The sequence below is a fragment of the Hippoglossus hippoglossus genome, chromosome 11 (genome assembly GCF_009819705.1).
Source record: "Hippoglossus hippoglossus isolate fHipHip1 chromosome 11, fHipHip1.pri, whole genome shotgun sequence".
Classification (NCBI taxonomy): domain Eukaryota; kingdom Metazoa; phylum Chordata; class Actinopteri; order Pleuronectiformes; family Pleuronectidae; genus Hippoglossus; species Hippoglossus hippoglossus.
In genome coordinates, this window is record NC_047161.1 from 11,337,400 (window position 1) to 11,364,390 (window position 26,991).

The 26,991-nt window shown below is 43.1% G+C and overlaps 2 protein-coding genes across 2 annotated transcripts; one reads left to right on the forward strand and one right to left on the reverse strand.

The window, feature by feature from the left end:
• Positions 1-4,723: 4,723 nt before the first annotated feature.
• On the forward strand, positions 4,724-12,390 carry ccn4a (cellular communication network factor 4a). Its single transcript, XM_034599612.1, has 5 exons — positions 4,724-5,037; positions 7,971-8,259; positions 9,390-9,644; positions 10,834-11,027; positions 11,118-12,390. The coding sequence occupies exons 1-5, from the start codon at positions 4,990-4,992 to the stop codon at positions 11,415-11,417; spliced, it is 1,086 nt and encodes a 361-aa protein (XP_034455503.1). The 5' UTR covers positions 4,724-4,989; the 3' UTR covers positions 11,418-12,390.
• On the reverse strand, positions 11,893-25,610 carry ndrg1a (N-myc downstream regulated 1a). Its single transcript, XM_034599611.1, has 16 exons — positions 25,463-25,610; positions 21,390-21,464; positions 20,847-20,882; positions 18,443-18,548; positions 17,985-18,105; positions 17,569-17,631; positions 17,407-17,467; positions 16,452-16,538; positions 16,287-16,343; positions 16,055-16,158; positions 15,830-15,886; positions 15,662-15,713; positions 15,376-15,423; positions 14,885-14,920; positions 14,485-14,536; positions 11,893-13,468 (listed from the first exon to the last, which is right to left on the reverse strand). The coding sequence occupies exons 2-16, from the start codon at positions 21,444-21,446 to the stop codon at positions 13,209-13,211; spliced, it is 1,197 nt and encodes a 398-aa protein (XP_034455502.1). The 5' UTR covers positions 21,447-21,464; positions 25,463-25,610; the 3' UTR covers positions 11,893-13,208.
• Between the last annotated feature and the right edge of the window lie 1,381 nt (positions 25,611-26,991).

Genomic DNA, 26,991 nt, shown 5'->3' on the forward strand with positions numbered 1-26,991 from the left:
TGAGCTGTACTGTGTGTCACCATTATTACATTATATGCGTCAATAACAGTATATCGTGTATTTAACAGTGTTACAATACAATTAAACAGCTCTTGAGTTCATGTAGCTTCATGTGTGTGGAGCTCAGCAGATGTTTTCCTCAGTCCATGAGGCTCAGACCGCAGCTATATAAAGACAGTGGATAATTACTGGACTGGTCTGAGCACGGCCTGCCAGGCTGTTTCTCTGTGTTGCACAGAAACACACACACACACACACACACACACACACACACACACACACACACACACACACACACACACACACACACACACACACACACACACAACACACACACACAGTGCCGTTGCTGACAGAGTTCAGTTAAATTTAAGGGAATGTCCTGAAATTTGGGTAAAGTAAACACACACATTAAAACTCTCTTCCTGAAGGTTTATGTCTGTGCAGTTTAACATAAAGACTGGGAACAGGTGGAAGCAGCTATCCCGCCTGTGTTTGCCCAACGGCACCTTTAAAACCTCACTAATTAACCCATCTAATCTCATTTATTTAATCTGTACAAAATGCCAAATGTAAAAACACCTCCTGGTTTTCACAGGGCTTATTTATGTCAGCGTGAGGGTGCAATGACTTCCTGCAGGACCCCTCCCCCCTAAAACCCGCCGCTCACCAAACCACAGTGTGTTTTACTCTTTGGGTTTTGCTCAAAACAAACTAGACATGTTAATTATCGGGCAGTAGGCGTGCTGGCAGGTGGATTGGGTTACTGTGAAAACCAGTCGTTTCCCTGCTTCCAGTTCATGCTAAACTAAGTAAACCATCCGCTGGCAGGAGCGTCACATTCACAGTACAGACATGAGAGTGGAATCGATCTTCTCATCCAACACTAAACGTATGTCTTATTATTCATTCAAGTGTTTGTGTCCCTGTTATTGTCTGATTTGAATGTTTAGATTCAGATTTTTTTATTTAGCACAGATTAAATATACATATAGTAAAATGACAAACAATTGTATACAGTGCCAAAAATGAGAAAATACAAAGTTGACATGCAGGAAATAATGTGACAAATAAACAATAACATGTAAAGCCCAATAAAAAATGGGGGAAAAAACTACTATCAATACAAAAGCAAAAGATGCTTGATAATGTTTAAATAATTATAGACAATTTCTAGATTCTAATCCTTTCAGCATGTTGTATTAATCACTGCAGTCACATCAACTTTCAGCTACACTGTAATTAAAGTGATGTTTTTTTGCAGCGAGGCAGATTTTTCTGATCTATTTCAAGCTGCAGAGAAAACACCCTGCTGTTTACAGCTCTTTACAGCTCAAAGCTGCAGAGGAGCGATCTGACGTCCTGAACATGTTCCCACACCAGGGCTGCGCTGTGGGGCAGCCTTTTTTTTTTTTTTTTTAGGTATCACCTCAGCAGTTTTTGGTCGCCTCAAGGTGTTGTAAAGTCATTCTCCCATTGTAAGGAGGATTAAACCGACTCCACTTTGACTTTGAAGCTCAAAGATTTCCAAAACACGCTCCGACTTCAAGGCTTCTGTGTGAGTGGAGGGGATTTTAATGAGGGGATTTTCAGTTTGACAGAGAGACCAGAGTCATAGATGGTTGGTTCCCCCAGTGCATCCAATACATATCACACTTTTATACCTGGAGTGCAGCCTCTCCCCCCATGGGACAGACACTGACTGATATGAAGGGGGTGCTGGGGGGGGGGGGTTACCTCACAGGGATTCTGAAGGGTTAAGAGTATTATATGAATGGTTCAACGTGTATAGTAAATACAAAGCATAAAGTCTGGAAACTGTAGACTAAATATAAAGATGGACGACACGTCTCCACTATCCAGAAATGAAGCCAAAATATTCCAGATACGAACTGCTGCAGTCTTGTCCCATCCACTAACATGGAGGAGGCGGGGTTTGTGACATAAACTGCAGACAGCCACCAGGGGTCGATTGAGAAAGCTCATCTAGAAAGCCAATGACTGTATTTCCCAAAATGATAAACTGTTTGGAGCTTTTCCACTTGTCACGTTTTCTTCCTTCACTCTCTTTAAGCTTTTCCCCTTAAACAACCTTCGATGTAAAGCTGCAGCTGAATCATTAAACACATTGAATTCTGGTCAGCTGACAATCTGAGCTCTACATCCTTCTCCATGTGAGAACAGAGCAGCGTTCGCCTCAGACCTGGATTTCATTATGAGTTTTTTTCTTTTAACCAAAGGCAGCACAGACGTGTTGTCACGCTGTGCCCCTTTGATGGACGTCACCTAACGATGCTTACTGTATGTCCATGTAAAGCGCCGCAGTTTAACACTAACTACCGCCATTGTATCAGAGCAGAAAATGGAGGACAGATGCCGACGTGAGCTTGAATGATACCATCTGTGGTTTAAAACTTCTCTCTCTCTTTTGTTTTCAGTGGAGGATGGAAGAGCCTTAAGCCTTGGTTTGTGAAAAAAGACAGTTTGAGACGGACAAATAGGGAAATTTTATAGAGGGTTAAAAGAGAAGGAAAGAGACAGAGTGAGAAAATGGGTAATGCACAGACATGAAGGACAGAACCATGTGCTTTCATTTTCCCCACCATTTCTGGTTGTCTCAAAACAGCAGGCTGTCACCGATCATCTGACAGTTTATGTTGTTAATTCTTGGCCAGGTCTCCTTTGTCAAGGACGTTTTTCATTTGTAATCTCAACGGGAATAACCTGATGAAATAAAGGCTAATAAGATAACAGTGAATAAATGCAGCTACAGTGTATGACTTAATGTATATTTTAGTCTCTTATAGCTTATGTGCTCATCCATTTCCGCCCATTTTCTTTTCAATTCTGTCTTTAATCATAACTTTGATCAACTGAAACACAGACAGTTCAATGTTGCTTTAAACAAATATGTTCCACATGAAAATGTAAATTCTGTATCTGTCAGATGAACCAAGACTCAGGTGTGTCTCAAATAAGTGAATCACTGAATGAAATCCTTCGACAGTGTTGAGGAATGTTTGACCATCCTCACACATTACTGCATATACCACAGTATATAATATTGTATATTATATCTGAACAGGAGAATAGTGCCTGTGTAATTCCACAGATACTCCCTTCTCAGTACCCAAGGTCAGGTTATAGATAAAGGACCAAGCAGCAGTGCATTGTAGCGTCTACGCTTAGCGACTTTCATATCTAACTCAGATGTCCCAGACAGAGAGGCACCAACTTCAACTCTCGCCAACGTGATTTAGGAAGGCTTGCTTTAGGCTTAACTATCCAATAGGATGCGAACACATACATGTAACATGAAGAGTGACAGCTATTCTAGCCATTCATGGATGTGCTGTTGGAATGGGTGACGCAGGTAGAGGAAGATATACGGGGATGCTGTGGGAGACATCTTCAGACTTGGGGGGGTGACAATTGCTCATGTTACTCTGTTGGCGTTTGTATATTGTTTCACCTGCTGGTCTCCTTGATGCATCAATTTAACATTAAAACCTCCTGCAGAAGACATCAGCTGCTGCCTGAGTTCTCCTTTCATCAGCTTCCATAACAGAGAGCACAGATAAACATATTCTGTGTTCAGTCCCAGAGTGTCCTTGGTTTGCAAACACAAATGATCAAATCCGTGACAATAGGAACACTTACTTTAGGAGTTCAAGAATAATTTAAAAACTCAACATCCCGATAGAAACCCATATGATCGAATATAGAGATGAGATACTAATTTAGATTTTTTTATTTCCATATATACAAGTTGTTTATTCGGTTTGTAGTGATCAGGTAAAATAATACAATCCTTATAACATGATACATCCAAGGAAACCCATAGGATCAACGTGTAGATATAAGATGGCAGAGAAGATGTTACCTAAGATAAAAATCTAATCTAAGTCACTCCACTCGGCACAACTGCAGTGGGTGGAAATTGGGTCAAGTGCGAGAAAGACAGAAAGTGACAGAGATGGAATGAGTGAAGATGAGGAGAAGCTGGCCATGAGAGGGAGGGAGCAGCGGAGAGTGGGCACATTGTGCAGTGGAGGGGTCGGGTTGTCGGAGCAGAGAGAGAGAGAGAGAAGCTCAGATCAGCTCGGAGGCTGACAGCTCCCTGACAGGGACCAGAAGAGAGGCCTGTAAGTGATCAGCGCTCCCTGTGTTGTCTATGAGTTGTTGCAGAGTGGAGGTTGTTCTGCAGACCTGTCGCATGTGTTAGTTTGTCAGTGTGAGCGCTGCAGCCTAATTGAAATGAGAGACACTTTCCATACGGCTGAAGAGCAGAGTAAAGTGGAATTCTCTTAGCCCCTCGTCTGCATCATCTCAAAAAAAAAAAACATCCAGGAAAATGAAAAGAAAGAAAAGTGGCGATGACATCATTAATTTAAAGTGAACATCTGCGGGCCAGACACTGTCCCGACCTTAAAATAGACCCTGCAGGCAGCAGGAAGGCAACCTGTACTGTATATTTATTCACTCCTGTCAAAAAGAAAATCATTTTTCAACACATAAGGTGCAGTTCAGATGCTTTTTTCCCCCATATTTTTCAAGTCATGCCAGGGTTTGAGGTATAGAAAGGCCATAAAAGCCCAGATGAGATGGGACAGGATGAGTTAGTGTCATCTGAAACATCAGGAGAGATAATCCCAGGACACGCCCAAACCACAGGGTCTGCCAGCAGCAGGAGGAGGAGGAGGAGGATGAGGAGGAGGACCGGGTGAAAGTGGAGCGGAGGGAGAGGAGGAAAGGAACCGTCCCCCTGTCAGAGGCATGCGGGGCTCGTCCTCTCAGACCTTACGTCAGCCGGGGCTCTTTAACAGGCTGTCAGGCCGGGACGCGGGGCAGAGGAGCTGCGGTGCGGGACGAGGATGACAGCGGCGGGACCCGGAGCAGGACGGTGCGCACCTGCGCTCTGCGGCGCGTCGTGCGCTTTTTAAACGGGACCAATTCTGGATTCAATGCATCTGCACATCTCCACCAGTGATGAGGTGGCTCCTGTTGTGGATTCTAGCAGCAGGCGGGATTCAACAGGTGGGATGAAGGATCACTGACCCAAATCTTTTTATATTATTTCTTCATTTGACTCTGCTTTGTCTTTTGTGGTGTTTTATTGTGTCACTGCTTCAGTGTTTGTCAGTGCAGGTCTATACCTTGTTCTTGACTTCGGGAGGAATAAAGTGGTATTTTCACAGGTCTGTAGGGTGATCAGGTAAATTATAATCCCGATAATCTCCACTGAGTATAGTAGCATATTATTATCCATGAAATAATAATACAAATATCTTATGGGAGGGAGTTTGTGCAGTGACCAACTCCACAGTAAGTTTAAGTGACTTCTTGCAGTTTCCCAGCTCCTGTTATAATGACTGCACAGTGTTTATGGTCTGCATCCTCAGGGTCTCCACATGTGTCTGGGGCGCTCGTTTTACAATGCATCTAACTCAGTTGGCTCTTTCTGCAGAGCTTTGTGCTTAGTAGTGAATTAGGAATCCAAAATGACCTTATCCCCACTTTATATTTAGCGTGTTTAACAGAGAGCATCCTGCTGATGACACATCTTCTAATTGGCTTCTAAATTGAAACCAGTGGCAACTTTGTGGCTCAGTGAACTTGATGGAATTAACTGAAGCTTATTATTATTCACTCTAAATCTCTCTGACAGCTCTGAGGAGAAGTTATTATTGTCCCCAGTCATTCTACACGATGGAAGTTAAAAGCAGTTGCCATCATGCAGCCTCACTTTCTAATTTATATTATAACGCCACCTTGTGGTTATAGAGGAAACAGTTTAATTCATGATTTCCTGTTCCTTTTATCTTGGACAAATTAGAACATCTGTTTTGCATTTGGAAATAGTGTGCCCAGCAAAAAAAAAAGGATCTGGGGTCAGTATTTGTTTGATTTTATTTAAAAGTCACTTTAGTTTTGCACAGATTCAGAACCTATTTACCAAGTGGTGCAACAACAATTACAGTCATCAATCAAAACTAAGTATGTAAATTATACTTGAGTATTTCTCCAAAAGGAATTATAAAATGTTTTGTATCAAATTTAAGTCATATGTGTTATTGTTATTGTAATTAAAATTAGAGTCTTCGGTGAAATTATAAACAACATCTAGGTGACAGCTTCTTCACTGCCCCGTGGTGACATCTGGAAAGGTTTCCCTTTTCAAATGTGACCCTCTCCCCTGAGGAAGGGTTCGTGCTTGTGCTCGTTATCGTGCTCGTGCACTCATTCTCAGAGGCCATGTGTTGTGACCAGAGGCTGACAGCAACAGAAGATGAACGCAGCAGGGGCAGAGGGTTCGTCAGTCCTGCAGAGAGAACAACACTTCTTATTAGCTGTCCATCACCACAACACCAAAACAAAACTATTTGAGGTCACCGTGGAAAACATGGACCGAGATGATGGTTCTTTTTTTGGAGGCTTGGTTGACACGTATCAAAGATAAAATCTGGACATTTTGAGATCAAGAGATTATTTCTTCACAGTGATTAAAAGCCAAATTTAGTCTGCAAAGATGAACAATTTCAGGCTGATGATTGCATCAGGCCCACTCCATGTTTTCCTAATTATGAAACATTCACCTCTCTCTGCTTCTCTTTCTTTGTTTGCATAATGAATCTATGTTTGTTTGTTTTCTGTAATTTATCCTGATCGCTGCAGGCTGAACTAACTCTTACTGAGTAATGGCCTGGTGGCGCTGCTCTGATTAAAACTCATTTATCTTCATTAGCTTTCAACACCACAAAAAGCGGCTGTTGTTATAAACATAGATTCATTAGAGCGCTGAGAACAAATGATAATGATAATGATTTATCTATCTATCTATCTATCTATCTATCTATCTATCTATCTATCTATCTATCTATCTATCTATCTATCTATCTATCTATCATGTTATGATTTATGAGCATAGAGATAATTTTCGACATCCTGTCAAATCTTTCACTCCTTCTCTAGACCAGTTAATAATGTGGTAATTATGAGGGACGTTCAATTTATTACTTCATCCAGGCATCATCATTCATCGCAGCATTTGCAGCAACTTTTCATTTTCTCAGCTCCACACTCCCTGAGCGAAAAAACCTGCACACCATCCTCTGGCTTTTTCTCCTGCACATCATGTTCTCAAAACAAGCAGAATTCAATTCCAACTCTGAAATGTTCTATTTGTTGTCGGAAAAAAACTAAAACTAAATTAAAATGGGCAAGTTTTTCCTCTGCAGAGACTCACGCATCCGCTGTCCAAAACCAATCTCGGAGTTCTGGGCTTGCAATGTGCCCCGTGTGGCCCGTTTCAGTGGAAACATCTGTTTTTAAGAGCTGCTGGGCTCTTTGCTGTGTGATCTTGGCGAGCGGCTCGTAAGACAGGAGAAATCTTGATTATGGGTTTCTGTGTTTGGCAGGATTACACATTCAAAGTGTTGATGAAACACCTTTGAAGTGTTAAGCACGTACAAGACTTTGTCATACGTGTAATAAGATTATCGCCGCTGGATGTTTAATTCATTTTTATAGACCAATTTAATTTATGGCACAGCATGACCACACATAAGCAGGCTGCCATGTTTTCAGCCATGCAGGCGGCGAGGCGGAGGTGTGCATAAAAAGTGATTATAAAGCTTTTGGAGCGGTGATTTACTGAGACAGGATTAATAAAGAGAGGGCTGGACACGAAAGAATTCAGGATTACGGATATTAAAAATATTGCCTCACCACAGGGGGTCATTTAATAAGATGACGTTTCGATTTTCACCAACACAGAGATTCGTCAGCTACTCCGTTTGGGGGTGACCAAAGCTTGTACTGTATATTCATTATGGTTTATTATGGAACTTTAATTGTATATTGAGCATACAATTATTCAGACGGTAAGAAATACATTATATTTAGGTGAAATTGTGGTTAAACGTCCTTTATTTTGTTAAGAAAGTTGCTGTCCATGTTCCTCCTTCCAGGCCTTCTCCCAGAATTCCACTGCCATGCCGCCTGCCACAGGCTTCACGTCCCCGCCCGCGGACCCCTACAACCGGACACAGTACTGCAAGTGGCCCTGCGAGTGTCCGAGGGTCACCCCCACCTGTCCCCAGGGCGTGAGCCTCCTCATGGACGGCTGTGACTGCTGCAAGACCTGCGCCCGGCAGGTGGGCGAGGTGTGCAACGAGGCCGACACGTGCGACTACCACAAGGGACTGTACTGTGACTACAGCTCGGACAAGCCTAGGTACGAAAAAGGAGTGTGTGCATGTAAGTGTCACTTACTCACTTCACAAAAACAACAACCAAACATGAATAACAAAAGGCTCTTAGTATATTTTCTGCTGTGATATGTTATTATATGTGTTTTTTGCTTATTTCAGCAGTTTGTAGTTGCGTGAGGTACAATGTTTAAATACATAGCTCATTTGTTGCCTTGTGACAATTATATCTCAGGAACACCTTCAGGGATCCCTTATAATTTGGCACAAATGTTCACTGAGACTCATGGTCTTCAAAGGTCAAAGGTCAAAGGTCACGGTGGCCCAACAAAACATATTTTTGGCCTCTTGAAGATGATATCTCAAGTCGACCTCTCTGGAAAAGTTTTGACCCGTTGTTTGGACTCAAACATTAACTGATAACTTTACAGTGGTCAAAGGTTAAAGGTCACAGGGACCTGATATGAATCTGGGAAATAATGTCTGTAGTTTGAAACTGCACTGGGTGGCGGAGGTAAACAACCATGGGGCGGTCATTCTAGTTTGCTGGTGTTACCATCTGCTGAATTTATATCTCTTTGAATACAGTGACAAAAGTTGCATCTCCACAAATGTGATAATCATTTTAGAAAACACATACGGAAACAACTTTTTGTCAATACAAGCCGGAAGTCTGTGAGTTCTGGGAATGTGAAAGAGAGGATTCTGGGTTGTGCATTTCAATGTAGTCTCTTTTTACAGTTACATTTGCAGTTGTGCATTACAATGTCATTGTTTGTGATTCAAAGCTGTAACAATGTCATTATTTTATGTATGTTTTGATTTATTTTATTGCTTTTACAGCATTTGTGTGGATGCAGTTGACCCTTTTCTGTCTGGTCTATAGTAACTACTACTGTTAATACTAACTATATTTACTCCAAACCAACTGCCTCTCTAACACTGATATTTGGGATATTGGTTGTTAAAATCTTTCCTGAAGTAGCTGGAGGTTTGCATCACTCTTGTGATACCAGCCAGCCACTCAAAGAAGCAAACCAGACTGTTATTTATCCTAAAATGTGACAGATTTTTCATAACTATTTTATCTTAAATGCCAAGTCATGAATGCAGCTTCCAAGGAGTTTGTCTCTTTGTATTCAGTGTGTGCCTGCTTGTCGTTCCTCCCTGTGATACCAGATATGGTGGGAACGGGCTGTGAGCACGACGGTGTGATCTACCGGAATGGGCAGAGCTTCAAGCCCAGCTGTAAATACCAGTGCGTGTGTGTGAACGGTGCCATCGGCTGCGTGTCGGTGTGCACAGAGTCCCAGCCCCCCCGGGTGTGGTGCCAGACCCCACGTCGGGTCAAAGTTCGGGGACAATGCTGTGAGCAATGGATCTGTGATGAACCCAAGAGGGGTCGCAAGACGGCGCCGCGACACGCAGTGGAGGGTAGGACACGCCTTCTCTTTGGTGAACTTGGGCCTTTTCATACAAAGTCGCCTTGAAATTTTGTCAAATCCCCTAATTTCCTTCCAGCTCATTGAAATGCAAAAAGTTGCAAACATTTTCATCTTGAGTTTGGTTATATTTTATGGAGTCCTTAGGACATGTGTCAGGTTATGTGGAAGTTTAAAAACAACCTCTATGACCTCTTATTGATTCCATGTAGCATCAAATCTTTGGATTTGTAGAGGAATAGTAATAGAGGTAGAACAGCAGCAGCTGTGTTTAAAATGTGCAGTTAAAAGTCTATTGAGCACAGTTTGTAGTCCAGAAGCATCATGAGGTTTGTGTGTGTGTGGGTGTGTGTGTGTGTGTGTGTGTGTGTGTGTGTGTCTGTGTGTGTGTGTGTGTGCGTGCGTGCAGGGACAGACCGATCCCTTTCTGTTGAAGCCCTCACACTGTTATTGGGTGTCGTCCAGTTTCCAGTCGTTTAGCACACAGTGGCGCTCTGAGCCACGGAGGGAAGAATGTTGAACGAAGACGTCTTTGTGTTGCAAAAGGAATTTAATCAAAGCCAGACCACTCAGAAAACCCAGTATAAGGATTTTAAATTAAAAACACATACGGTGCCAGGCGATGCGGTACTCTTTTGCAACTGGTCCTCGATGAAAAAGAATTATCACAAAGAAACCAAAAGTAAACCAAAGTTAAATCTCCCCCAGGCTTCTCGATCAGCTCAAATCATTTTAAAATTAGTCATCAGTCAGATTCACTGATTCTTCAATAGAAAAGAGGTTAATCTGCAAATGATGAAGAATCTCTTTTTATCTTTATAAAACTATTATTATTTATCTCTGTGCCACATGAGTATTTGCTGCTTTTGTCAGTTTTATTTTATTGTAGATTTAGTATCTTGGTGTTTTTAGACCATTGGCTCATTAGGGCCACTATTTCCTTATAGACATGGAAATTATTGGAAAAATGCTCAATATGAGAGTAATCTGTATTTGCACCGCTATTTAACACAATCGCTCAGATGTGCTCATTGGAAGGAGAACAATAGTGTTGAAATCTGAAGGGCGTTAAGCTTTAATCATAACAAAGTCGATCAATGTGCATCAAATCAAACAAACTGTGATATATATAGGCCATGACACGGCCCGTTAACCTCTCATCTGTTCCTACATTAATCCAGCTTTCACAGCTGAGACTGGGAGCTGGCACAAGAACTGCATTTCCCAGACTACCTCATGGAGCCCCTGCTCAAAGACGTGTGGCCGCGGCCTGTCCCTGAGGGTCTCCAACGCCAACGAGCAATGTGAGCTGGTCAAAGAGTCCCGCCTCTGCAACCTGCGGCCCTGCGAGGTGGACATCACCAAACACATCAAGGTACTACCTGATGGCGACATCTGAAGCAGCCGAACGAGGCTTGACTAGTTGAACTAATGCAAACGTCTTTCTCCTCCTTTCCTCCTGCAGCCAGGGAAGAAGTGTCTGAACATTTACAGGGAGGATCAGCCCTCCAACCTCACCATCTCTGGCTGCACCAGCAAGAAGCTGTACCGGCCCAAATACTGCGGCGTCTGCACGGACGAGCGCTGCTGCATCCCCTACAAGTCCAAGACCATCGACGTGGAGTTCGAGTGTCCGAACGGGACGGGCTTCACCTGGAAGATGCTGTGGGTCCAGGCCTGTTTCTGCAACCTCAGCTGCAAGAACCCCAACGACATCTTCGCTGAGCTGGAGAGTTACTATGGTTACCCAGAAGTCATGAACTGAAGAAGCGACATGTCAGCTAGAGGACGTCTGGACTTATCTCCACCTTCTTTTTCTCATGCAGTGTTTTGTATTTGTATCGTGTCAGACGGAGGGAAGGGATTTTCATGTGGTCTTTTTTTCCTATTGGAAAAATCTGTAAATATGAAATATATATATATATATATGCGTCTCCAGAACGGATTCATAAAGCATGGTGTGCTTTGCAAATGAAAATATTCAGCCACTGAGTGTGTGAAATATTGAAAGCTTAATTTATTCATGTAGCTTTCGGAAATGTAATAATATATGTGATGTTCTCCAGCTGCTTTCAGAACATCTGTAAACTCACAAGTCGAATACACGATGAGGCTTTACTGAAGATATGTTTTCCTTATTTTTCTTTAAGTGAAATGCCAAAGACAAAGCCTTACGTTTGAGACTGTTTTTCTTTACAAATGAAAATATCAAATAAAAAAAAAGACGCAATCAGGGAAGATCTGTTACAAGGTTTTTATTGTCGTTTTTTTAATAAATACAAACTGTTACGTCATTTTAATGCTTTTCTACAGCATTAGACGGTTGTGCATCGCAATCTTTACAAAGCTGTGTATGTCTGTGTTCTACCAAGCGAAAAAAAAAAACCCGCTGCTGTAGTGCAAAGTAAAATACGGGAGGAGAAGGTGTCAGGTAAGTTCTATGGTTATCCTCATGTTAACATGCGGACCTATCACTTCACCCACCCAAAAGAATCCACCACCACGTAGGAGCATCTCGTCTAAAAAGTGAACAACTCAATGGCACATCTTTGTTCCATTGTGATTGATTGCATAGAAATCATCGTTAAAAAAAGAGGAAATAAACCTTTTTGTTTGAGGCCATGATCCATTAAAAAAAGCTTTTGAGTTTGTGAGTGGTTTTGATTAATGGCGAAGCCGACAGACTCATGACGAACGTGTATCCTTGAGTTAAAAGTAGTTAAAATAACAAGATGTTTTTAAAAAAAAATCAAGGATAATGGAAACTGCTGAGATGAAACAACATTATTTGTTGTGTATAAATGATAAACTTGATGTTTGTCCCTTAATGTTCAAAGTTACACTTGCAATTTGAAAAGCAAACTGCCATTTATTTTAAAGATTTACCCACAAGTGCCTCCACATTCTCTACGTCTATAAATCGGCTCCTACGTACCAACGACAACACGTCAGACATGGAAAACAACAGAATAAGTGATCAGACAATTACAGTGAAAAGAAAACAGTAATTTACAGTCTTTACGGTATATTTAAGAAAGCTGTGTCAATATTGGTAAAAATGGATAAAAACAGGATGAGGAAACGCAGAAATGGAAATTCAAAACAATTTTCTTCTTTTTTTTGTTTTTTATATGTATGAGAGGTTATGAGCGATACATGTACGAGCTGGTGTCCACAGCTTTCTCTGACATTCCCTGCTTCGGTGTTCCCAGATGCTGCGTTGCCCCTAACGACACACTCGCTTGACAACGGAGCTCAGGAGCAGTGACTGTTCCGATGTGTTGGAGTCCCTCAGAATGATAAAACGGGCTTACAGTTGACCCCTGACCTCCTACTCAAGACCTCGTGTTTTCTAATTGGGGCATCTCAGCTGCACTGACTCCTCTGCAGGTGAGTGTCCTTTGTGCGTTTTAACAAACAGGTTACGCTACTCTGTCCCTCTTCACTTAGATGTGTGTGTGAGTAGCAATGTGTGTGTGTGTCGGTTAGAGGCAGCGCAGCACAAACCGAAGGGACCTTTGAGAACTGCGTGTGTCCCCGGGGATGGAGGTTCACTTTAGCAGGACACTTCGGTGGACTTGGGCACGGCCTGGTCCACGCCGCTGTTGGCAGTGCCGTCCATGGAGCCGCCCGTGTGGGAGCGGCCGCGCTGGTTCTCGGTCGTCTGGCTGCGGCTGCGGCTGCCCTCGTTGGTGTGCGAGCGGGAACGGTTCCCCTCGCTGGTGTGGGAGCGGGAGCGGTTGCCCTCGAAGGAGGTGACGCTGGAGCCGGAGGCGGTGCGGGAGCGGACCAGGCGGGTCATGCAGGCAGACGGCACTGAGGAGAGAAAGAGGAGGATTTACGTAAATGCACTGTTTCGAATGAAGCTTTAATTTTGTGCAATTGTGTTATTTAGAGTTTATTTCATGAGGTTACTTTATATCGAGGACCAAAACTGCCAAAATAATTGACTAAATAAATATGTAGTTTGGTGAGGAAAAGGGCTATTTCTGTACTTCTGTATGTATTTATTTACTAATTTATTCATTCATGTATTTCTACATTTACTTATTTATTTAATTTTATGTTAAAATTAACTTTTGGCAGTTTCGTACCTCTATAACTTTACACTATATATGTACATTTATATATTTCTCCAATTATGTATTAATTTATTTATCTATAATTTAGGCAGTTTCGATCCTCCGTATACCTCTACTTCCTTTACTCACAATGTTTAAGATGGAAATGTAGTTGTTTAGCCACTAAATTAATCTGACAGCTGTAGTTACTAGTTACTTTGCAGGTGAATCTTTTAAAGGCCTATAATGAGCATTTATGTAAAACAATGGATTTTTATACAGTGAATCAAATCACACAACAAAATAAAATGTATCAAATCAACAACCAAGTACATAACACAGACCATCAGTGATCATTATCTAATCTTTTAAATAGTAAATTATGTATGAAACTACGATGAGGCAATTTAACCTTAATTTTGGATCATTTTACTTTATAATTATAGTAAATCTTACAAATAATAATTGCATTTTATGAATGAATACAGTAAACACCTGCAGCAGTTACACCTCAGTGAAGAGCTCGGGTCATTTATTAACAACCGACACCATGGGGTGAAGACGATGATGCAAACTTAGTGTCACCACAAGGGGGCAGAAAGGTCAGTTGCTGCTGGCTGAACACAGCAAATACAATGTTTTACTTTTAAATTTAGTCTGTTCCTGACTCTCTCCAGCCGTGTGGAGGTGGGATGAGGTCTGGCTGTGTGAGACTAGTTGTTAGTGGCACAGTTGAATACAACATAAATACTGCGTGTGTTGAATACTTACTGTATCCCATGCCCTGAATGAAGTACTTGAAAGCTTCTGTCAGTTTTGCTGGCTGCAGAGGAGCAGAACACAGAAAAGGGAGATTATCAGATCGGTCCTCCTGTCATTAATTATCACACTTGTTTACATAACACACCGACAGACTCAGTCTCTCCTCCGGCAGCTTACTGCTCAGGGGTCTGAGATATGACAGCTGCTATGAGCAGGTGCTGCCCAGGGCGAAGGATTACAACCTGACAAATGTGGTGCACGTCTGCTACTTGCTAATGCTCTTAGGTGCAACCTTCTTACGCCTCGCACCTGTCCACCTGACCCTCTGCGCTGATTATGCAGCCCTGTCCGCTCTGCTCTACAACATTAGTGTGGATTTTTTTGTCGCACAAACATAACACGTACACACCTGGTCAACCTGGGGCATGCCACCGCAGTCAGACATCTGGAGAGAGGAGGGAAAACACAAAGCAGTTAGCGATGTCGGTGCTCCGACGTTCACACAGCAAAGTGGCTCCACGCCATTGCCCACCATTACGCTCAGCACGTCCCATCTGAACCCGCGGAACACTTTGCCCCTGCTACCTCCAATCAGTGCACAGTTAACCCCAATAAATGGCAGCCATTTGCGCTGGAACGGCCATTTGGTTTTGGCCGCGGGTCATAAGAGGCCATCACAGGCCACCACAAGTAGGTCAGCGGCAGCAGAATGCTTCCTCATGCATACACACCTCTCGGGACGCATTCAGCTGCCCTAACTCTGGTTAATATGTCACCAGGTAAATGCTGAGCCAATGGAATCTTATCAGCCGATGCATGTCCATCAAGGCTGTTATAATCTGAGCGAGGATATGGGACAGAAGGGGGAGGGGGAGGCAGGACAGAAACAGGCTCCTTTACCTTAAGCAAGGTTGTCTTTGTCGGGTCCAGCTTGGTGTTGCACTCAACCTGCAGGTTCACATAAATACATATATTCACTTAGGTATTTTGTATACTGCACATTATAAAAACTGTTCACCTTTTTTCTTGCCTAAGCGCTAAACCTTGCACATCTCTTCAGCTTAAAAATGTGACCGAGCTGGATGGAAAACACGTCTAGCACGAGTTTGCTGGGTTATAGTGGTGGGAGGTCTGATCATTAGCACTAAGAGACTTGTTTTTAACGGCTATGTGAACGTCAACTCACCACAGCCTCCACTGCAGGAGAGAAGTCGCCAACCACCAGCAGAGAGGGGCACCTGGATGAGGAGACACGTGCAATCGCACATTAAATGTGGGTCAAATATTATCGATTATGATTCGATTTTAAAGAGAAATATGCAGCAAGTGAAGATGTTGCTTGATGGAAACTTACTTGAGGGTTCTGACGTGGCTTCCAGGGACCGGCCGCTCAACTTCCAGATCCCTTCGACTGCAGAGACAGACGAAAATCTTGTGAATTAGATGTTAAGATTCTACAACCTGTTGCAGCTCAGGTTATGATTTATTTGGTGCATTATTTCACCTTTATACAGGCTTAGAAATTCAACATAATACAACCTGCAAAGCCAAGAGGTGCCTGATGCATTGATGTGTTTACCTTTCGTAGGACTTGATAAAGAGATGCAGGTTAAATGGGTTCATGTCATGCTGGATGTGGTGGCGGTACGTTGCAATCATGTCCTGGTTGTTGTGGATCTCCTCCTGTGGTCGTCAAGCACAACAATCAGTTAACTAACTCACAAAGACCTGGAAGAGCGAGTTAACCACATACTGTCCTGCCCCAGTGTGGTGGGGTTTACTGTATCCTGAGAAAGAGTCGGAATCTGTACCTTTCCAAAGAGGTGGCCGATGATCATGTCGGGCATGGCGTGGGTCCAGCCACTGATCTGAAATCAGATATAAAAGTGATTTAAAACATCATTCACCTTATTCTGTCCAATATTCTTCTCACATGTTTCGGTGTGTATGAGGTGTTAACGTGAGTTGTGTGTTACCTTGTGTGCAGCCCAGTCCATCCACCCCTCAGCACACGGGTTGATGTTGATGAGCAGCAGGCCCTCCATCATGTTTGGGTAGTCCAGCTAAAACACACATTAACGTGAAATTAGTGATTTATTACTGTAACAAAAAAATGTTGTATTGGTTGTTAAACACAAATAATAGATACATAATACAAGACGTAGGTGCTAACTCTTCTGGCTGTATGTGTTATGTGTTATTTTAGAATCATAATGCATCCGCCCACCAGACAGATTTCTGGAAACTTGGTGGAAGGATGCTACGCGGGTCAGGGAGGAACCCTTACAATTTTGTTTCTGAATTTGTCTTTGTCTTTCCTAAAATTAACAAGAAAGGGCTTTTCTAAAGATTTCCGTTGATATCCCTCAGAAAAATTCATGTTTCTTGATTGATTTGAAGGGGACTGTTGGGCCATGGCGGAGATAGAAGGGCCATTCTAGTTCTGTTTAATTCATGCAACCGGTTACATCTCCTCCTTTTCAGTTCATTCTTATGGTTTTTAGATTCCTCTTGGGTGGTTTTAATATTAGGTTGTTTTGGGGATAAAATTATTTTATAATATTTGTGACTCACTATTATCACAGATTTTTTATCTCACAGGTGCTTCTCTGGTTGAATAAACGTTATTTTCTGTTCATATAAGTTTGCACATATTCGAGTTGAAGAGAAAGCTGCAGCGGGGAGTTTAATGTTGTATCTCTGTCAGGCTTTTGCCAACAGAGTGTGACTTCCTACCGAGCACAGTGCTAGTGTTGAGCGCTGGAACATTCCTGAGACTTTTGTGGCTCAGCGGGCTCAAGCAATAAGCTGTGTTATGTTGCCAAAATCAGCAAAAACGTAGAAACACTTTAGCTGGCCGTGCTAATCCTGGATTGATTAAAACTCATATGTATTAAGCCTGATTGAGAGGTTCAAAGGGGCGAAACTCACTGCAAATCTGGTCAGAATGTAGGCCCCCGCCCCGATCCCCATTCCAATGACGGTCTTCAGCCTGGTATGCACAGAGAGACACGGATACTGTTAGAACAGGTTGGAAAATATCTTAAATATGAGCGTGAGTAGTGTGTGTGTGTAAACTGCAGCTCAACGTACCCAAAGTGCTTCAGCACCAGAGGGAGTGTCTCGGAGAGTTGATCCATAGAGGGGTACTCATATCTGGGAAAACAAAAAGCTTATTGTCACAAAGCTTTAGTTATCAATTTAATAATAACCACTATCTAATCACTGCGCTGAACATGCTCTTTATATCCTTGATATCAGCCATCTGTGCCCCACTATCTGTCCTCAGATCACTGTCCAGGTAGTTTTAACACAAGGCAAAGTCCCACCATAAAAGCAAAGAGATTAGTCGGGACGAGATAAACACCTGTCCCCACAACACACTTGCAAAATTAGGTTGTCTTAAATACATCCGCTGTGATTTACCTGTCGAGTCAAAGGTCACAGACTGCTTGACATACATGAAGTGCGAGTGTGCGTGCGTGTGTGTGTTTGTGCGTCTGGCTCACCCAGTGGAAAAAGTGTTTGCTCCCTCGTGCTGCCCAGGGGCGTCAACGTGACACACGGCAAAGTGCTGCATGATCTCTGACATGTCCTCATGGTTGAAGAGCGTGTCCCAGCAGGTTTTGTCTGGGAAAAAAGAAAGGATAGAAAAAAAAGAGGTGGAGGTGGATAAGTGATACTTGGCTGAGGAGTGGAAATGACCTCATTTAACCTGAGAACAACACTTGGAGATTTTGTTTTTGAACAACATGTTGGTGTTGCTCCTCATCATCTTGTCACATAAATCTGATGATGATTACGGAGGAGTTGAGATACTCTGGTGCAATCGACTCAATAATATAAAGTTAGATCAGTGGACCCTAATCTGGTCCCACACGGTACAGTAATTCAAAACAGCCCCAGGCTTTAGGCACAAGCAACAGATGTTTCACATAAAAAGAGCAGAATCAAGAGCGGAGCTTACGGTTCAGTCCGATGTCATGGAAGGTGAGGATGACGGGTCTCTCCCCTTTAGGAACCCCCTTCATCGTGCAGTGGAGTCTTCCATAAGGAGTCTCCACATCATGCTCCTGTAGATGCAAAAACAACGACAGGTAAATATACTAAAACTTTCAGATACAAATTCCCCAAAATAGGAAAAGTCCTCACCACACTTGCAAAAAAGTGCTGTTAAATAAGAATAAATGTCCAATCATTTCCAATATAAGTGTTTCACACAATCCTGCATTATTTCCTCATCTAGTTATGGATTATTTCTCCCGTGCAACTTTCCGACCAAAGTAGAGAATCATTGTAAATATCATCCACTGATTAAAGTCTGATCCGTTCTGTCTAATGAGCTGCAAAAATTTATAATAATCCAACAAATCCACTGGAAACTACTTGAACGCAGCCTTCGGTCTACTCACACTGACTTCAATCTCAGCGACAATCATGTCCACATCTGAATCCTCCAGAACCATGTTTGCAGCAGAGGAGTTCAGTAGTGCTCAATACTGGGAGAAAAAATAAACCAGTCGCAGCGGCGATAGTTCCAGGAGCTGGTGAAACTCTGAAGTTGTTCAGCCCTGAAGCCGCAAGCTGTGTTTTATACCCCCACTGCTTACCAGTCCGCCTAAGCCCCTGGCCTCCCATGGTGCCTTGCACACTGTTCAAAACAAGCTAATTCTAGATGAAGTGATCCCTAAATTGGATCAGCCAATGTCAGACAGAGGGCCCATTGGCTACCGTGTTGACGTGATGAGTAGGTATGGCTGTGTGGCCAGAGGGGGAATATGTTGAATGAATGAGTGCGGGGAAGTCGGCAGGTGTTATTCAGAAGGGTTTCAGGGAAACACTTTCAAAACAACGAGATCGGTGACATGTAACGATTAAAAAAATGAAAGACAGATTTAAATGAAAGTGTCTATCAAAGCCAGAAAGAGCTAAAGGAAGACTTTTGATAACTTATCAACATTTCCCAAAAAAGTACTTTATTAACAGTCAATAACTGACTGAATCTGTGGTATGACTTAAAAGGATTAGGGGTTTGGAAACTCACTGATGTCATTAAAGCTTTTTTATTTTTTTTAACAAATAAACTTTAAAATAATTATATTTTAACCCAAATATATTTTTTTTTATCTAATTATTTATTTGGGAACTGAATCATTAAAAAACACGCTGTCCCATCGTGACCTGACCTGTTTCGTCTACTTAACTGTACACAGTGATCTGTTGGATGGTTTTCAAACCAGTCTTTGCTGCATGGGATCTGCTCCAGAGGAACATCCAAGGAGGCGTATAACCTATTTACCGGACGTAATGTACATGTAAACATCACAGGATTCACCACGCCCGCCCCGCCCTCCACCCCTGCAGAACATACTCAAGCACGTGGGCTGCACAAGCGAGATAATCCTGCAAGACAACACGTACTTGTTTGTTTGTGTGTGCATGCCCTGTACATGCATCTATAAAGCTTGAAGGGAAAAGGTGAAGGATTTGTGTGCCTGCGTTGGTGCATGTATGCATCTAAAAGTCAGGCGTGAATCCCCCTGATATCACCGGTCTCAGTTAATCCTATTCCACTGATTAACCTTCATGCCCAAAATCTTGAGCATAAGGTGCTTTCAGCCACCAGCGAGGGTCTGACTCTGGACGCTGTCCAAGGTGCTGAGAGGCCCCCAGACTCAGCAGCAAACACATACGAAACTAGAATAGAGCGCAGTAGAGCACAAACCTCCCCCAAGGTCCAACAGTCCCCTTAAAGTCAATCAAGTTGCAACAAATTTCACAAATTCATAGGTATCAATTCCCTACATCTGCCTGATTTATTTTCATTGAGATCCATGAATTATTTCCATGAGTTCTCCCCTGACACATACCACATCCTTCCACCATCTTTTGTGTAAATCCATTCAGTTGTCTTTGAATAAACTTACTTACCCACAAACAAACCTACTAACAAATGAACAGGGATGGAAACTTCCTTGAGTGTGCGTGAACATGCCCCGGGAGGCGAAGGGAAATGGTTTGATCCACAGTAGCTGCATCTTACAAAATCCAGAACCAGGGAATGTTTCATCATTTCAGCAGCTGACTGAATTAGCGAAGCCACAATTACATTTCCATGTCCTAATAAAATCCCAGCGGATGAAAGGTCATCACCAAGATAGACGAGCCGCTCCAACCACACTCGACTACTCATGAAGCAAAGAGTATCTTTATATCAGCCACTAGATGGTACTAGACCAGTTAAAATGATAAAACACAGAATAAAACCATCTGTGCAAACAATTTTTAATTGGTATCATCTGAAAACACAAGCATCAGCCATTAAAGCTCGGCTTGCAAGTGGCGGAAATAAGAAATGTGTGCAAACATACCTTGATAACAAGCTGCTGCACAGCCTCTCTCAGGCCCTGCAAGGAAAGAACAGAGCAATGAAAATGTAAAACTAACGCAATTACACCTACAATCTAATATCCTGAGGGCGTCATCCCATCACTGTGGTCATAATGATTGAACAGCATCAGTATCAGAAGTCAGTGTTATGAAGGATCATCAGAAGATTTACACTTTAACAAAGGCCATCAGACTTTATTGACAAACCTGGGTGGCACAGAAAATGTTTGACCAGTGGTTTACATAAGGAATTCAAACCGACTGTAGTTGATCCCTGGGGGAGCAGACATTATTTCTGCAGCTATCGTTCTGATATTTGTTTTCATGATATGATTAGATTACGCTTTCAATCCTGTTAAATAGTTTGATCTTTTTTATTATTGATTTATTGTTGATGTATTGTTGACACACAAGCAGATCCAGGTGCACTGAGCTGAGCACTACACTTTCCTTGAGTAGGTCAAAACTTATTTATGAGAACTATCAATAACTTGTTTTGATTTGGCTCTGATCAGGATACATACCGGCAGTTCCCTGTCAACCAGCAGGCCTTTGGACTCAACAACCTGGATTTCATCCATTTCCAAGAGCTGCAGAACCTGCAGGGGTCAGAGAGGAGAGTCAGTGAGGAGCTGATTCAGTCTGTGTCTCGGAGGTTTACGGCCTTTCACATGGAAGATGCCTCAGGTTCAGGGAAAGAAAAGTTATGTTGGATAATATATGCAGTAAAAGGACAAATGTAAGACTTTTCCGACTATTTGTGTTTTCTTCAAACTGAACCAAAGTGTTAGCATTTTCTTGCTGGGTCTCAAACTTCTTTTTTTAAAAGGTGCAGAAAAGATTTAAACTTTGAGACTATAAAACTTTGAGGTGGGTGTGTTCGTTAACAAGAGACTGGAACAGAAGTGAATACACACAAGTGCACAGACGCAGCATGCAGAGACGGGACCACATAGCGGGCCACACCCAGTACGCCGCCCACAACAGAGACACACAAACAGAGAGTCTCACACACACGGCGTGAAAGACGGAGTGCTCGGGCAGGAAGACTGAGGGCACACAGATAAGAGGACGGAAAAGAGGAAATGTGCACCCTGAACAGTCCTCACGCCACTCGAACATGAATACAAATACCGAGCTGGAGCCCGAATCTACTGAAAACTGAAGCAACCCCCTCCCCAGCTAATAGTTTCACGATATAAAAAAAAGAAAAAGAAAGAACACTAAGGGCCTGTTCGGCGAGAAAGATTCAAGAGAGAGGGGACAGATAGAGAGAAAGAGAGAGAGCGTAAAAAGGGGCATGTTAAGAAAGAGACGCCAGCCTGTGTTGATCTGTGTTGGAGGAGAGCGAACAGGCTGCAGCTCCTGCATGCAAATCAAATTAGCCAGTTAAGAGGGCTCTTTGTCCACTGGCCCCTGGTGGCTCCTGAGAGCCAGGGGCCAGCCCTCCTCTCTCCCCCTGCTGAAGGAGGCCTTCACTGACCCAAACACATACAGGAAGCAAAGTTCCCACCAACACAACCCAGCATCTTTTCAGCTCCCTGCTGGCTCCCTAGCTCTGTGCATTCTGTCACTTTCCTCTGTTTGTCTCGGTTTCTTCTTGGTTGCAGTCGCTATGTTTGCTCTTTTTCATCTGTTTTGTGCTCTCTGTCCTTCTGTGTGTGTGGTTGTTGACAATTCATCAACATCAACCTACAGGGGCCCGAGACGCTCTTTTAAAGGAAGAGATTCATCAGGTTTCAAGTGTGGAGATGACGGTTGTCGGGCAGAATACGCCCTGGACACACAAACACTCACACATGCTCCTCTGACTCGGAGACCGGCGCCAACCGGACCTCACAGCACCACAGAGGAAGAGGAGTATCAAACAACAGGTTCCTTTTTCTGCTGAGGCATTCAAAAGCTTGGCCGCCATTGCACTGCGGGAGCTTTGTTGGAGAGGACAAGAGATCATCCCCCGTAGAGATTCCAACGCCATGTGAGAGGAGGCGTGTTTTGTGAACATCGTGATGTTGGAAAATGAAACAGCTCCGACTGCTCTAGTTTAGAAAATGTGCAAAAAAAAGAGTTGACGACGACGGGGGGGGGAATCCTCTAAAGCTTTATTTGTAAACACAAAGCTCATTAACAACAACAGAAGTCAGATTGCAGACTATACCCCTCTGCTGGGTCGCCATCAGGGCCTGTTTGCACAGAGTGTCGCTGGACAGCAGGCGGACACAAGTAGGTCACCTGCTGTTTCCTCCAGCCGTGCACCTCTGACTGTTTCCCCTCGCTCAGATAATGCTTCACCTGGCCAACACATGGAGTTTAACCCGACAGCATGATAATCCCATGCAGCGTGACAAGAGAGCTGCCGCCAGTTTATTCACAAATGTGGACCTTTAAGCTGTTTATGTAAAACACATCTCACAGAGAAATAGATTCAAAGTTCTTGCAGGTTTTTTTTCTTAGATTTCTACTGAACTGTCAGGTGCCTGGAACATGATTATTAATGGGATGTGGGATGTTTCTGCTGTGCACCTTTTTTCTCACAGGGGTTTTATGTTGCGGCTGCAGCAGGGGGCTCTCTTGGAGCTGGCCTCGCTCCAAACTGGCTTGTCGTCACTGGCAACGGTTGCACATTGTCTCTCTAACCAAGTCGAACCAGTTCTAGCATGCACATACTGTATATTGAAACCTGTGTTTTTAATGCCTGGCTGTAGTTAAGAAAACAAACTATTCAGGAAAACAGCTTGGGCCTGGCAGAAGTGAGACTGGGTTATGTAATCGTGAACAGGAAGCAGTGGGAGGATATGGGCTCGGGAAGATCCACAAATCTGAAGCTCGAAGTCAGCTGCACAGCAAATAAAAGAAATGAGTTTTGGGGGAAACAAAACTTAAAAGGTTATTGGCTAATAGTCCCATGACAACATACACTGTAGTAAAGCTTATCTTTTACCCTCCATTGATGATCTGTTACTTTTTTTTTAAAGTGTTGACAATAATCATAATTCTCTTGATTGGATTTTATTCCTGAAAAGCAGACTTTTTTGAAAATCCAATGTTTTCACTCGACAGTGATTTAATGTGCTTTGAGCTTTTGGCGGACGACAACACCAATAACACCGTGGCGCGCCTGCATAACACTTTAGTGCTTGTTTTTCCACAGCAAATCCACAGATACGACACACTACTTTAAGCCAGAACATCCAAGTTACAAAACAGCATGAGCTCAAGGTCTCCCTCTGTTCGCTACGAGAGAGAGACAGGGAGAGAGGGAGAGAGAAACATATGCACTGATTAGATTTGGATGGCGAATCTCAATTTTAGGGAGGCTGGAATCAAGGCCAGGCCATCCCTCCTCCGCTGCCTCCATATAGTTTTTAAATCCACGAGCCCGCAGCATCCATCTGCAGAAACAATGATTGCTTCCCTAATCTTTGGGAACTCGCTTAATCTGTCAAATCCCTGGGTTCTGAAATATTAGCACAGCAGCAGGCCTACACTGGACTAAGCTGTCACAGACCTACATTTTCAGATTGTAAAAGATATCAAAATGTGGCCGTCTCCGTTGCTACAGCAAGTTGATGAGGGGAGGGAGGGTGGGTGGTTTTCGGGGGGGGGGGGATCACCAGCGGTTTCATGCGGAGAAAAACACTTGTTTTTTTAGTACCACAGTGGCTTCCAAGCAACAGCTGCTGCTGTTTACAGTCAGATCAGACCCTCCTGTGTCTCGCACCAGAAAACCTCTTCTCCTCGTGAGCGTCTGAAGAGATCAGGGCAGGGTCGTAATCTTTCTATTCAGGGTTGAGGGCTGGATATAGGCTGTATCACAAACATCAGAATTAACGGGAAAATCTACGCCCAGCTCACAAAACAGGTCCGGACACATGCTTGTTTGGACAGGCACTCATGGAGGGGATGCTCTTATAAGCAGACTGCCACTAACGCTACGAGTAAACAGACAGCATTCTTCACATGATTATAGGATTATTTAGACAGTGCGTATAGAAATGTATAGATCCTATGTATTGTGATTGGGATAGGTTAGGTCACAGTAATTGAGCAGAGATCTATACATTTCTATTAAATCAATTGTTAGTTAGTAACTTCCACCTAGGTGCATGTTTATGTTTTTCTTTTCTTCATATTAAGGTTAGAAAGCAAAATCTGTTCTCATGAAACTTTTGTCCTCATTATATATTTATAACATTTGACATAAATGCTTCCTCTTTTTCCAGGATCACATGTTAAATGCACTCTCAAGTTCCTTTTTAAATTCCCCCTTACTATTAAAACGCATTCCAAACATTCAGAAAAGGTTTACCCCAAAACAATCCTGTCCACGATGCATTGTAGGTGACAATACAGAAAAACAAATGCTGAGATGCATGTGAAGTATTTGTTGCTCCTTTCTGTATATTTTCCAGCTCACACTTCTGTGGTAGGACACTTTTCTTTGCTGAAACTGAACTTTTACAAAAGTGTCACTGTCAAACAGGAATAACAACGTGCTCAGACAAGCTGAGAACAACAACTGGCAGTGATCAAGCAGGCGTCCCCACTTCCTTATCAAATACTGACAAGAAATAGAACCAGAGGAGCAGGAACCTACCTGTGGATTTCACTTCTGATTGTCCTGAGATGATCACTCCCCGCAAACAAATGTCCAGACAAACTTTTTCTCTCTCTCTCTCTCTCTCTTCAGACAGATTGCAGCAGTGTGGTGTGACAGGCGTTGCTTTGTTTATAACGTGAAGCACAAGGCGGATGTTTGAGGGAATGTTATAAAGGATAGGGGGGGGGGCTGGGGGGGGAGTGTGCAGGGCCGGCCCACTTTAACTCCCCCCTGCTCTCTCTATTGGGCAACCGCAGCTGTGGGACTGAGACACGTAGCTCCACTCTTGTCTTTCCAGAGGTTGCATGATGAAGACGAAGACAAAACAGATGGTGACTCATGAGGGAAAAGCTCCCCAGGCAAGTTTTAACCCCCCCCCCTCTGAAATATATCAGCAATACTCTCACAATGTTACCCAAATAACTCAGTGGCAGATCTAAGATTTTTCTGAATCAGGGGCCAAAATGGGGCCACAAATTACACAAAGGGGGGGCAACATCCATGCGAAATTCCTGGTTCAGTAAGGTTCAAATTAACGTAATTCCTTCTTTACTGTTTGCTCTATAGCTTTAAGTAAAGCCACATTAATAAATGTATTTTGAAAACTATTCCTTTTTTAAAGCACAACAAAAAGTTGAGAACATAAAAATCCTTAACAACTTGTCATATTTATTGTTAGTGATGTTATGAGTTGGCAATTCTATTAAACCCGAAAAGTGTTCTACTGGCTTCAGGGGCCAGTGAGATTTCAGCTAAGGCCAGTGCCCCCCTGGCCCCGCTCCTGGCCCCGCTCCTGGCCCCGCCCCTGAACCAATTGTAATAGTGCAACTGTGCAACTGTATATTTATCGTGATTTCAATGTGTGTTTTTTTTCTTCAAATTCCATAGAATTAGGGCTGGGTGATAAAAACAATATCAGCAATTGATGGTGGTTGATGTATAAAATTGCACAATACTCTCAACACACCTTTGTGTCATTGTGTCGTCATTACCTATTCTCCTGTGACACATCTGACGTTCTCTCTTTTGAAATCAATACCGCTCCTTCTCTCCACTGACTGGGTGGGGACAGGAATCTTCTCTCCTTCTTTTCCCCCTGCAAACTGTAATTCATCTCACTCTAACAGAGGAGTAGCTTTCATAATGGTATTTTTTTTACCCTGGTGGAATCCCGACTGCAGGCATTTGTTTTATAAAGATGTGTTGGAGCCTTTGTCTGCTGTGCGGCTGTTAGAGGCTGAGGGGCTGTCGGACTGAAGCCAGGCCTGCAACCTTGATTTGAGGCCAAAAGTAGATATGTGTGTACAAAGGGAAGCCCCCCTTTTTCTTTGATAGCGCTCTGCCATTGTCTAATCAAAGTTAGCTTGTCCCACAGACGCAACAATCAATCCCACTAGGGAGACACTTTGCTCCATGTGTGAGCGGCCGTGCAGACGAGGAGAAGTATGAAAGTGTTATCCGGCTGGCGCCTCCTCTACAGAGCGACTTCACATCGGTTTATAATCTGTGTTGATTGTCCTCTTTGT

What these genes read in the sequence shown, in the direction of transcription:
- ccn4a (XM_034599612.1), top strand. Translation starts at nt 4,990, where the DNA reads ATGAGGTGGCTCCTGTTGTGGATTCTAGCAGCAGGCGGGATTCAACAG. An exon ending in GCCGCGACACGCAGTGGAGG is followed by an intron (nt 9,645 to 10,833) that starts GTAGGACACGCC and finishes ACATTAATCCAG; the next exon opens with CTTTCACAGCTGAGACTGGG. An exon ending in ACATCACCAAACACATCAAG is followed by an intron (nt 11,028 to 11,117) that starts GTACTACCTGAT and finishes TTCCTCCTGCAG; the next exon opens with CCAGGGAAGAAGTGTCTGAA.
- ndrg1a (XM_034599611.1), bottom strand. Translation starts at nt 21,446, where the DNA reads ATGGATGAAATCCAGGTTGTTGAGTCCAAAGGCCTGCTGGTTGACAGG. An exon ending in TGGTTGACAGGGAACTGCCG is followed by an intron (nt 20,883 to 21,389) that starts GTATGTATCCTG and finishes CTTTCCTTGCAG; the next exon opens with GGCCTGAGAGAGGCTGTGCA. An exon ending in AGCCACGTCAGAACCCTCAA is followed by an intron (nt 15,714 to 15,829) that starts GTAAGTTTCCAT and finishes CTCCTCATCCAG; the next exon opens with GTGCCCCTCTCTGCTGGTGG.